This window comes from Pseudophryne corroboree, chromosome 6 (assembly GCF_028390025.1).
Source record: "Pseudophryne corroboree isolate aPseCor3 chromosome 6, aPseCor3.hap2, whole genome shotgun sequence".
Classification (NCBI taxonomy): domain Eukaryota; kingdom Metazoa; phylum Chordata; class Amphibia; order Anura; family Myobatrachidae; genus Pseudophryne; species Pseudophryne corroboree.
Window position 1 is genome coordinate 79,968,601 of NC_086449.1, and position 12,921 is coordinate 79,981,521.

At 47.6% G+C, this 12,921-nt stretch overlaps 1 protein-coding gene across 2 annotated transcripts in view; it reads left to right on the plus strand.

Moving 5' to 3' along the window:
- The window catches only part of KANK2 (KN motif and ankyrin repeat domains 2), a 142,824-nt gene that overhangs the window by 103,527 nt on the left and 26,376 nt on the right, over window positions 1-12,921 (plus strand). The window contains exons 8-12 of one of the 2 annotated variants that reach the window (XM_063931281.1): window positions 112-324; window positions 990-1,077; window positions 2,271-2,502; window positions 4,556-4,698; window positions 6,851-7,051. In XM_063931281.1, coding sequence (XP_063787351.1) covers window positions 112-324; window positions 990-1,077; window positions 2,271-2,502; window positions 4,556-4,698; window positions 6,851-7,051 — 877 coding nt within the window. The remainder of the gene's footprint in view (window positions 1-111; window positions 325-989; window positions 1,078-2,270; window positions 2,503-4,555; window positions 4,699-6,850; window positions 7,052-12,921) is intronic. The other variant, XM_063931282.1, reaches the window with a different exon arrangement.

The following is a 12,921-nucleotide window of genomic DNA, read 5'->3' on the forward strand; positions in this document are numbered from 1 at the left end:
GAGTGACATTCTAGGAATACAGTTCTCCATTTACTTATGACTCTTTATGATCCCAATTGTTTACTCACTATCAAACTTCACTAATATGGCTACCATAACTTTCCCATTTAGTATGGATTCTGCATCCTCAGAGGACTCTGGAACTATGGAAAATCCATCTGACAGTGAGAGCACAGAGAGTGAATATCATGAGGCCAGCGAGGCTCTAAACCAGGCGGAATCCCAACTGCAGCTTGCATCCAGCAGCCAGGCCAAAGAAATAGAGATAAACAAGCCGGCAGAGGCCCCAACTGCCAGCTCCCCGCCTACTAGTCCAGCCCCCAGGTAACACTTCCTGCTGCCTAGCAACTGAACCCAAAAGTTTAAACTATCACATGGAAATCATGAAGGTAATATACAGTCTCTCAACTGCAACTTTATAAAGTGTAGTGGAGTATTCCCTGGAGATGTCACCACAGGAAGTGAAGACATATCCCACAGCTCTTATGCCGATAATAGCTAAATCAGAATCAGAATCAGCTTTATTGGCCAGGTATACTTGCGTATACTAGGAATTTGTCTTCGGTTTGCGAATGGGAAATCTCAAATAGCAAAGCTTAACATGTCAGATTAAATCAATTGTGAAATCACAGACCACACCCCTGCATGCTAATGCACCTGCAAAGAGCTTTTCTGTTAACTATGAGACTGCAAGGCAATCACTCAACATCATGTTTCTGCACTGTTTAATAATGACGAAATATAGAAAATCCTCCATTTTGAACAGCACATGATATTGTAATGTCCAGTCACCAAATAACCAGATTAGTGAGGAATTTGACAACAAAGTGTGTGTGGGAAGGGGAGGGGAGGGGGTAGCGGGGGGGGGGAGGGTAGTTTTAACCTGTATAACACAATGTATTGGGTGTCTCATTTGGTGAAATACATCATATGGAAACTATAGACCATTCCACCATCTAAAACAATGCGACCATGTTATTATAATACAGGGTGGAGCTCAGCAATGTACTGATTTCCGGCTGCGTGGCTCTACAGAAGTCTCTTGACGACCCACCTGCACTTACAGATACCGAGAAGGTAAGGAGAATATTTCATGCCAGGCTTAGACAACCAATGGCTTGCCAGGTGCTGCAGAACAGCAAGTACCAGCAAACCAGATGCTTCCAAAACAAAAGGATCTATTGGCTGGCAGGGCATGCTGGTACTTTTAGTTCCATAATAGCAGACCATACCGGGGCAAACATTGAAGACACTTTGCATAAGTCACAGCCTTCTCTGCGACCGCATATACAACAGAGGCCTGGAAATCTCCATCCTCCAACGGAGATCCTGGCCTCTTCCCTCCCCCACAATGGCAGCGACATGCCTCCGTTTTGGGAAACTGAGGTCATCACTGCCTTTCCGGCACCTAATGGTGGCAGACTGTCAAGCACTGACAGTCTGCTGCCGATCTGCATGCTACATCGCAGTGCCGTGCTGCACATACACTGGCCCTCATTCCGAGTTGTTCGCTCGCTAGCTGCTTTTAGCAGCATTGCACACGCTAAGCCGCCGCCTACTGGGAGTGTATCTTAACATTGCAGAATTGCGAACGAAAGATTAGCAGGATTGCGAATAGACACTTCTTAGCAGTTTCTGAGTAGCTCCAGACTTACTCCTACACTGCGATCAGTTCAGTCAGTTTCGTTCCTGGTTTGACATCACAAACACTCTCAGCGTTCGCCCAGACACTCCCCCGTTTCTTCAGACACTCCCGCGTTTTTCCCAGAAACGCCAGCATTTTTCCGCACACTCCCATAAAACGGACAGTTTTCCGCCCAGAAACACCCACTTCCTGTCAATCACACTACGATCACCAGAACGATGAAAAATCTTCGTTAGGCCGTGAGTAAAATACCTAACTTTTGTGCTAATTTACATAGCGCAGGCGCACTGCGAACATTGCGCATGCGCAGTTTGCAACTAATCGCTCCGTTGCGGAAAAAAAACTAACGAGCGAACAACTCGGAATGACCACCACAGTACGGATCCAGCGCATGGGCTATGTACCGAACACCAGGACTTTGCTGCATTCGCAGCTACTCCTTCGGAACCTGAATCAGGCCCCTTGTCGGTTGTTTGATACCTGATGAATGGGGAGAGATGGTGCCTTCACCCCCGAGGCAGTTGTTTACTGCATGTTGGGATTATAAAGTTGGCGTGTTCTAGCTACTAAGAAATATAAGTGTGGTCGCGCTCTGCTTTCTGTCTTGATAATGTGACTGTGGCAGATTTGTGTCCAGGCAGCAGCACGTGCCGCCGTCCTGCAGGAGTGGATGAAAATCCTGCGGCAGAAGGAGGTGGACCCAGCAATCATCCGCCACCATTTAAATGTCTTCCGTGCGATGTCTCCGCGGCTACTGGAGGCCATTGTGAACATGGCCGACGTAAAAGGGAACACCGCAGTGCACTATGCTGTGTCCCAGTCCAACTTCACTGTGGTCAGGCAGCTACTGGACACTGGTAAGAGTGCGTGACGCCCTATTAATGTGGCATGCTGTGAACAGAACCCTCAACTTTGAGGGGGGTTACTTAAGGTGTTGCCAAGTATTAATTTCCATTCTGTACAGTTGAACTTAAAATACCATGAAATATCATTTAGTGAGATGATGTTGATAATGTGTGAATGTCACACCACACTAGGGAGGGAGATAAAGTATCAGCCAATCAGCTCCCAACTGTCATGTTATAGGCTGTGTTTGAAAAAAATGGCAGTTGGGAGCTGATTGGTTGGTAGCTTACCTCCCTCTGCTTTATCACTCTCCAAGGATTAGTACATCTGCCCCTAGGCCGGATTAAGATTCTAAGGCCCTATGCTCCCTATTAAGAGTGCATCGCACACAGACGTGCCCCCTTTTTACAATGTGCCACACACAGAAGTTTTCCCTATTAATAGTGCACCGCACACCGGAGTGCCCTCTGTTTATAGTGTGACTCACAATTTATAGCAATATTATAGCGGGAAAATATTTTAATGAAATCAAATAGCTGTGTACAGCTCCCCAGAGGGGACACTCTGGCTCTCTGGTCTGCAGTGCTGCAGCTCACCGGCGGTAACTACTCCATATCGAAATAACTGCTGCTCCCCGTGACCCAGTCACTCTCCTCCTAACTGCAGCACTCCGTGGTCTGGTCACTTTGTTCCACTCTGCCGGCTACAATACATCTCCCTACAGCCAAGTCAAACAAATCTGTGACACTAAAGCAGAAAGAAAATAAGGGGGATATCCTGTTAGCCCCGGTAAAACATCGGGTGCGAGCAATTTTTTCTGATGTTTCCCGATATTTTTTTACAGGCTATCCGAGATCTCTGAATTCTAATATTGTGTGGGATTTAAATCTGGTTACTGTTATCATTCAGGGTGCTGGGGGAAACAAAATGCCTTTTTTCTTGTTTAGAAATACCCCTCCCTTTCAAGCACCTGAATGATATCACTAAGCTAATTGAGCATCTGCCGCACTATATATATCCAGACTGATCGCCTGTAAAAAAAAAAAAAATGCCCTTTCTCCCGAAAACACACAGGTTCAGTGAAACCTGTGTGTTTTTGGTAGAAACAGCCCCATTTTCGCACGAAAACAGGGGCTGTTTCTGGGGATTTGGTTTTGCCTACCTGAAGCAGGCGAAACAAAGTCCCCGATGACTGGGACAACCTGCAGCGTCCCATGCCTGCTGCAGCAGCAGGCTGGGACTGTAGGCATGGCACTCGGCACTGTGACCCCCGGCAGGGAAGCCGGGGCAACAAATGACCACACCCTCCCTCTTCCCTGCCCCTGACAGCAGTCACATGACGGCTAGCGGCCATGTGACCGGGTGGAGCCGGAGGAGCAGCGCTGCACAGGGAGCTGTTAGCAGCCGGCACCCGGTACCCGGTGCAGCATCAGGTAACTCCCGATAAGCCACCGCTCGTGCTGGCTCATCGGGAGTAATGGGATATCCCCTGGCGGGACAATTAGCCCTGGTAAATTACCGGGGCTAATTGGAAATCCCCCTGAGAGCGCAGGTGAAAGCTTGGAGGGCTGCCTTTTGCGCATCACTGGCTTAATATATTGATCACATATAAATAATAGTTGCCCGCTTTCATGGAATGTCTGTAGTCTCATATTATGCCCCTACGCACTCTGTGGCAGATAAGCAGTTTCCTGGAGTCCAGGAAAGTATTTACCTGCTGCAAAATGCGTGAGCCCATGATGTGAAATGCGTACTCATGCCCCACCCACCTCAGTAAACAGTGAATTGTGTCATCAATCCCATCATCTGGTCAAGACTACTGAATCATTTCCTATCTCGTCTATGTATCCCCCCAGGAGCAAAGTAGGAAAAGCAGTCACGTATGATATTGATGAAGGTTAATAATAATGATATTCCCTCTGCTTTTTATTTCTGTGATTTGTCTTGTCATTCTTTTGTTGTTCTTTAATGATCATCTTTGCGTTCTCTACTCCCATCTCTGTTAGTTTCACAACATCCTAAGTGCCTGCTCTCACCCCTCCTCTGTCTCTATCTCTCTGCCAGGCCTGTGTGATGTGAATAGACAGAATAAGGCCGGCTTCACCCCACTCATGCTCACAGCTTTGGCAGCTTTCCGCTCCAGCGAGGACATAGATACCGTTACACAGATGCTGTGTCTGGGAGACGTCAACTGCAGAGCCAGCCAGGTGCGTACTTACCCACTAACCCACCCTTCCTGCAGCAGATTTGGCCTGGTATAGCAGAACTCTGACCTAGGGCTGTTATCAAGGGGGGAAAAAGCCTTTCCATCTGTTTTTGTCGGGCGATAAGAGGTTACTGGGGTCAGAAGCCGGCTACAGACAATGGTACTCCACACTGGCAGCAAGGTTTACATTTTTACAATGTTTAAAATGTTTTTGAAATTGTTTTATTCTTCATAGTTTTTGCATTTGTTATAAACTTTTAAACTATTATTTAATTTTTGACAGCTGGTACTTATAGCCCGAAGGGGAAATATATCAAGGCTTGGAGTGAGAGAAAGTGAGAGAGGTTACCTCAAACAAATCAACCAGCTTCTGTCATTTATCTTAGCACAGTTTTTAAAATGAGTTTGGTTTGGGCAACTTCTCTACTTTATCTGTCTCCAAGGCTTGATATATCTCCCCCCAAGTCTGGCTAGGGGCTCACGTATGTGCATATACCAGAGCCTTGTCCGGTGAAGTGGTTAGTTAAATGCAGCCTCACTGCACATGCACAACCCCGCACCCCTGCAGCATCTGGCTATGACTGATGTACTGCCTGGACGTGTAGCACATGGTCCACTAGGGAAGTCTTACTGCAGGTATCGTCATCAGCATCACCGCCACCGCAGTCTCTGGTAATATAACCGCTCACTCTGTATTACACTCTGGTACCGCTGTTACCACTGACAACCGCTGTTATCCTGAATAAACCTCCAAACCTGCTTAAGCATAAACCTTTTGGCCTCAACTCCATTTCACATTCCCCTGGTGCTTATTATTCCATACCAATAGGATGGGATCTGGTCGGGATCCCGGTTGTCGAAATACCGATGCCGGAATCCCCGACACTACTCGAAATCCTGACACTGGCATACCAAATAGGGTCACAAGCCCGGTGTCTGAATCCCAAACAGCGGGATCCTGAACGAGTGTCTGCTGGCCACTCTGACGTGTAAGCTGCGGGTGGGTGTGGGTGAGTGTTAGGGTTAGGCTGTGGGTTTGGGGTGGGGATGGGGGGGGGTAGATTTAGGCACCTCCAGGGAGGATAAGGCTGCCGGGAGGGGGGTTTTGGTTTAGGCACCTTCTGGGAAAGTTAGGGTTAGGCTGCAGGGGGAGGGTGGGTTTAGGCTGCTGGAAGGGAGGGTTAGGGGGACATTGGAGCAAGGTAAGTATACTTACCTCACCCTGTCTGGATTCCCACCAATGGGATACTGTGGTCGGTATTCTGACCACTGGCATCCCGAACGCCGGCATTTCAATCCCAATCCAATAGGACATATCAACAATATATAGAGTAATATCTTTGTAATTATACTAAAATGGGCACTCCACCATCGTACAACTTGTACATGTCCTCCAGCTACTTTTGCTAAATGCATTTCTTTGTCTTTCTACTTTCTAGCAGGCTTTTTTCCCATGTACCATCAGGCAAAATTGTGTATTGTATTAACCATGAGATATGACTCTCTGAGTATAGTTGTGTCCAAAGCAAAGCTGTGTTGTATCCCCGAGCTATGTATATGAACCGTTCCGCCGTACATAAGTACAGAGATAAAAGTCCCAGAGGATGAAATACCTTTAGTATAAGATGGCTTAAGATTGCTTGATCATTCCAAGAATATACTTACCTAGGAGGTGGCTTAAAGTGAGTAATGCTGCAAACTGCCCCATATAACCATTACTGAACCAAACTCTTTTTCGAAACTCCAATTTTATATTTACTACTAGTAACAGTGCATGCACGGGATTCAGAATAGGACACAACTCCTTACTAGTAATGACAGTACATGCATGGGACTCAGATTAGAACATAACTCATTACTAGTAACGACAGTTCATGCGCGGGACTCAGAATAGTACACAGCTCTGGCCACTTGTCTATGGAACGGTTCTCCCTGTAGCACCCATTCACCGGCTGTAAGGAATGGCTGAGATGTGTACGGCTCTAAGTCGCCCATAAGTTCGTATGCTATTTGCAGCCTGCAATGCATGCGTTACGCGCAGGATGGGAACACAGTTGGACTTGCAACTAAATATTGAAATGCAGTTGTTTTAAAAGTCTCACCTTTTCTGTGTAATGAATGAAAACCAGTGTCTCTCTCCCTATAAATATCAGGCAGGGCAAACAGCTCTGATGCTGGCGGTCAGCCACGGGCGTCTGGATGTGGTGCGCGCTCTGCTGCAGTGTGGGGCGGATGTGAACGTGCAGGATCACGACGGCTCCACAGCGCTCATGTGTGCCTGTGAGCATGGACACGTGGATATAGTCAGCATGCTTCTGGCAGTACCTACCAGCAACGTGGCACTTACCGACAATGTAAGTCACAGTCCTTCCCATTCATAGTGCCTGTGTGTGACAGCAGCACTTCATATATTGTCTGCACATATATACTTCCTATATTGTCTACACAATGCATTCATTACTTTGTAGCAGAGTCTACAATAGTACTTTCTGTTCTAATGTAAGTCATTGTGTATAATATAATTTATAGGAGCTGTATAATACATGTATATCACTGGTGTCAGTGCGGTGTATAATATAATGGGAGCTGCATAATACACATACTGTATTACTGGGATCTCCCCCCAGAGGTGTCTGCGCTGTGTATAGTGTAATAGAGAGGAGATGTATAATACACAGATATTACTGGGATCTCCCCCCAGAGGTGTCTGCGCTGTGTATAGTGTAATAGAGAGGAGATGTATAATACACAGATATTACTGGGATCTCCCCCCAGAGGTGTCTGCGCTGTGTATAGTGTAATAGAGAGGAGTTGTATAATACACAGATATTACTAAGATCTCCCCCCAGAGGTGTCTGCTCTGTGTATAGTGTAATAGAGAGGAGATGTATAAAACACAGATATTACTGGGATCTCCCCCAGAGGTGTCTGCGCTGTGTATAGTGTAATAGAGAGGAGATGTATAATACACAGATATTACTGGGATCTCCCCCAGAGGTGTCTGCGCTGTGTATAGTGTAATAGAGAGGAGATGTATAATACACAGATATTACTGGGATCTCCCCCCAGAGGTGTCTGCGCTGTGTATAATGTAATAGAGAGGAGATGTATAATACACAGATATTACTGGGATCTCCCCCAGAGGTGTCTGCGCTGTGTATAATGTAATAGAGAGGAGATGTATAATACACAGATATTACTGGGATCTCCCCCAGAGGTGTCTGCGCTGTGTATAATGTAATAGAGAGGAGATGTATAATACACAGATATTACTGGGATCTCCCCCCAGAGGTGTCTGCGCTGTGTATAGTGTAATAGAGAGGAGATGTATGATACACAGATATTACTGGGATCTCCCCCAGAGGTGTCTGCGCTGTGTATAATGTAATAGAGAGGAGATGTATAATTCACAGATATTACTGGGATCTCCCCCAGAGGTTTCTGCGCTGTGTATAGTGTAATAGAGAGGTGCTGTATAATACACAGATATTACTGGGATCTCCCCCCAGAGGTGTCTGTGCTGTGTATAATGTAATAGAGAGGAGATGTATAAAACACAGATATTACTGGGATCTCCCCCAGAGGTGTCTGTGCTGTGTATAATGTAATAGAGAGGAGATGTATAATACACATATTTCTCTATCGTCCTAAGTGGATGCTGGGGTTCCTGAAAGGACCATGGGGAATAGCGGCTCCGCAGGAGACAGGGCACAAAAGTAAAGCTTTTACAGGTCAGGTGGTGTGTACTGGCTCCTCCCCCTATGACCCTCCTCCAGACTCCAGTTAGATTTTTGTGCCCGGCCGAGAAGGGTGCAATTCTAGGTGGCTCTCATAAAGAGCTGCTTAGAGAGTTTAGCTTAGGTTTTTTATTTTACAGTGATTCCTGCTGGCAACAGGATCACTGCAACGAGGGACAGAGGGGAGAAGAAGTGAACTCACCTGCGTGCAGGATGGATTGGCTTCTTGGCTACTGGACATGAAGCTCCAGAGGGACGATCACAGGTACAGCCTGGATGGTCACCGGAGCCACGCCGCCGGCCCCCTCACAGATGCTGAAGCAAGAAGAGGTCCAGAATCGGCGGCTGAAGACTCCTGCAGTCTTCTTAAGGTAGCGCACAGCACTGCAGCTGTGCGCCATTTTCCTCTCAGCACACTTCACACGGCAGTCACTGAGGGTGCAGGGCGCTGGGGGGGGGGCGCCCTGGGAGGCAAATGAAAACCTTTAAAAAGGCTAAAAATACCTCACATATAGCCTCCAGAGGCTATATGGAGATATTTACCCCTGCCTAAATGTACTAAATAGCGGGAGACGAGCCCGCCGAAAAAGGGGCGGGGCCTATCTCCTCAGCACACGGCGCCATTTTCTGTCACAGCTCCGCTGGTCAGGAAGGCTCCCAGGTCTCTCCCCTGCACTGCACTACAGAAACAGGGTATAACAGAGAGGGGGGGCAAAATAAATGGCAATATATTAATATAAAAGCAGCTATAAGGGAGCACTTAATCATAAGGCTATCCCTGTCATATATAGCGCTTTTTGGTGTGTGCTGGCAGACTCTCCCTCTGTCTCCCCAAAGGGCTAGTGGGTCCTGTCTTCGTATAGAGCATTCCCTGTGTGTCTGCTGTGTGTCGGTACGTGTGTGTCGACATGTATGAGGACGTTATTGGTGTGGAGGCGGAGCAATTGCCAAATATGAGGATGTCACCTCCTAGGGGGTCGACACCAGAATGGATGCCTTTATTTGTGGAATTACGGGATAGCGTCAACTCGCTTAAGCAGTCGTTTGCCGACATGAGGCGGCCGGACACTCAATTAGTGCCTGTCCAGGCGCCTCAAACACCGTCAGGGGCTGTAAAACGCCCCTTGCCTCAGTCGGTCGACACAGACCCAGACACAGGCACTGATTCCGGTGGTGAAGGTGACGAATCAACCGTATTTTCCAGTAGGGCCACACGTTATATGATTTTGGCAATAAAGGAGATGTTACATTTAGCTGATACTACAGGTACCACTAAACAGGGTATTATGTGGGGTGTGAAAAAACTACCAGTAGTTTTTACCGAATCAGAAGAATTAAATGACGTGTGTGATGAAGCGTGGGGTGCCCCGATAAAAAACTGCTAATTTCAAAGAAGTTATTGGCTTTATACCCTTTCCCGCCAGAGGTTAGGGAGCGCTGGGAAACACCTCCTAGGGTGGACAAAGCGCTAACACGCTTATCAAAACAAGTGGCGTTACCCTCTCCTGAGACGGCCGCACTTAAAGATCCATCAGATAGGAGGATGGAAAATATCCAAAAAGGTATATACACACATGCAGGTGTTATACTACGACCAGCTATTGCGACTGCCTGGATGTGCAGTGCTGGGGTAGTTTGGTCAGAGTCCCTGATCGAAAATATTGATACCCTGGACAGGGACAATATTTTACTGTCGTTAGAACAAATAAAGGATGCATTTCTTTATATGCGTGATGCACAGAGAGATATCTGCACACTGGCATCACGGGTAAGTGCTATGTCCATTTCGGCCAGAAGAGCTTTATGGACACGACAGTGGACAGGCGATGCGTAGAGGAGTTATTTGGGGTCGGTCTATCGGATTTGGTGGCCACGGCTACGGCCGGGAAATCCACCTTTCTACCTCAAGTCACTCCCCAACAGAAAAAGGCACCGACCTTTCAACCGCAGCCCTTTCGTTCCTTTAAAAATAAGAGAGCAAAGGGCTATTCATATCTGCCACGAGGCAGAGGACGAGGGAAGAGACAGCAACAGGCAGCTCCTTCCCAGGAACAGAAGCCCTCCCCGGCTTCTACAAAAGCCTCAGCATGACGCTGGGGCTTCTCAAGCGGACTCGGGGGCGGTAGGCGGTCGTCTCAAGAATTACAGCGCGCAGTGGGCTCACTCGCAGGTAAATCCCTGGATCCTGCAGATAATATCTCAGGGGTACAGGTTGAAATTAGAGACAGAGCCACCTCGCCGTTTCCTGAAGTCTGCTTTACCAACGTCCCCCTCAGAAAGGGAGACGGTTTTGGAAGCCATTCACAAGCTGTATTCTCAGCAGGTGATAGTCAAGGTACCTCTTCTACAACAAGGGAAGGGGTATTATTCCACTCTTTTTGTGGTACCGAAGCCGGATGGCTCGGTAAGGCCTATTCTAAATCTGAAGTCCTTGAACCTGTACATAAAGAAGTTCAAGTTCAAGATGGAGTCACTCAGAGCAGTGATAGCGAACCTGGAAGAAGGGGACTTTATGGTATCCTTGGACATCAAGGATGCGTATCTCCACGTTCCAATTACCCCTCACACCAGGGGTACCTCAGGTTCGTTGTACAAAACTGTCACTATCAGTTTCAGACGCTGCCGTTTGGTTTGTCCACGGCACCTCGGGTCTTTACAAAGGTAATGGCCGAGATAATATTTCTTCTTCGAAGAAAAGGCGTATTAATTATCCCATACTTGGACGATCTCCTAATAAGGGCAAGGTCCAGAGAACAGCTAGAGATGGGTTTAGCACTATCTCAAGAGGTGCTAAAGCAGCACGGATGGATTCTGAATATTCCAAAATCCCAATTAATGCCGACAACTCGTCTGCTGTTCCTGGGGATGATTCTGGACACAGTTCAGAAAAAGGTTTTTCTTCCCGAAGAAAAAGCCAAGGAGTTATCTGACCTGGTCAGGAACCTCCTAAAACCAGGAAAGGTGTCTGTACATCAATGCACAAGAGTCCTGGGAAAAAATGGTAGCTTCTTACGAAGCAATCCCTTTCGGCAGATTCCATGCAAAGGGATCTGTTGGACAAATGGTCAGGGTCGCATCTTCAGATGCACCTGCGGATAACCCTGTCGCCGAGGACAAGGGTATCCCTTCTGTGGTGGTTGCAGGAGGCTCATCTATTGGAGGGCCGCAGATTCGGCATGCAGGATTGGATCCTGGTGACCACGGATGCCAGCCTGAGAGGCTGGGGAGCAGTCACACAGGGAAGAAATTTCCAGGGAGTGTGGTCGAGCCTGAAAAAGTCTCTTCACATAAGCATTCTGGAACTAAGAGCAATCTACAATGCTCTCAGCCAGGCGGAACCTCTGCTTCAAGGAAGACCGGTGTTGATCCAGTCGGACAACATCACGGCAGTCGCCCATGTAAACAGACAGGGCGGCACAAGAAGCAGGAGGGCAATGGCAGAAGCTGCCAGGATCCTTCGCTGGGCGGAGAATCACGTGATAGCACTGTCAGCAGTATTCATCCCGGGCGTGGACAACTGGGAAGCAGACTTCCTCAGCAGACACGACCTTCACCCGGGAGAGTGGGGACTTCATCCAGAAGTTTTCCACATGCTATTAAACCGTTGGGTAAAACCAATGGTGGACATGATGGCGTCTCGCCTCAACAAAACACTGGACAGGTATTGCGCCAGGTCAAGAGATCCGCAGGCAATAGCTGTGGACGCGCTGGTAACACCTTGGGTGTACCAGTCGGTATATGTGTTTCCTCCTCTGCCTCTCATACCAAAGGTATTGAGGATTATACGGCAAAGAGGAGTAAGACTAGTGGCTCCGGATTGGCCAAGAAGGACTTGGTACCCGGAACTTCAAGAGATGGTCACGGACGATCCGTGGCCTCTACTTCTGAGAAGGGACCTGCTTCAGCAGGGTCCTTGTCTTTTTCAAGACTTACCGCGGCTGCGTTTGACGGCATGGCGTTTGAATGCCAGATCCTAAAAGGAAAAGGCATTCCAGAAGAAGTCATTCCTACCTTGATAAAGGCAAGGAAGGAAGTCACCGCGAAGCATTATCGCCGTATTTGGCGAAAATATGTTGCGTGGTGCGAGCAGCGGAGTGCTCCGATGGAGGAATTTCAACTGGGTCGTTTTCCTACATTTCCTGCAATCAGGATTGTCTATGGGTCTCAAATTGGGATCTATTAAGGTTCAAATTTCGGCCCTATCAATATTCTTCCAAAAAGAATTGGCCTCAGTCCCTGAGGTCCAGATTTTTATCAAAGGAGTACTGCATATACAGCCTCCTGTGGTGCCTAAGGTGGCACCGTGGGATCTAAATGTAGTTTTAGATTTCCTCAAATCCAATTGGTTTGAACCACTAAAGAATGTGGATTTGAAATATCTCACATGGAAAGTGACTATGTTACTGGCCCTGGCTTCGGCCGGGAGAGTATCTGAACTGGCGGCTTTGTTTTATAAAAGCCCTTATTTAATTTTCCATTCGACATAG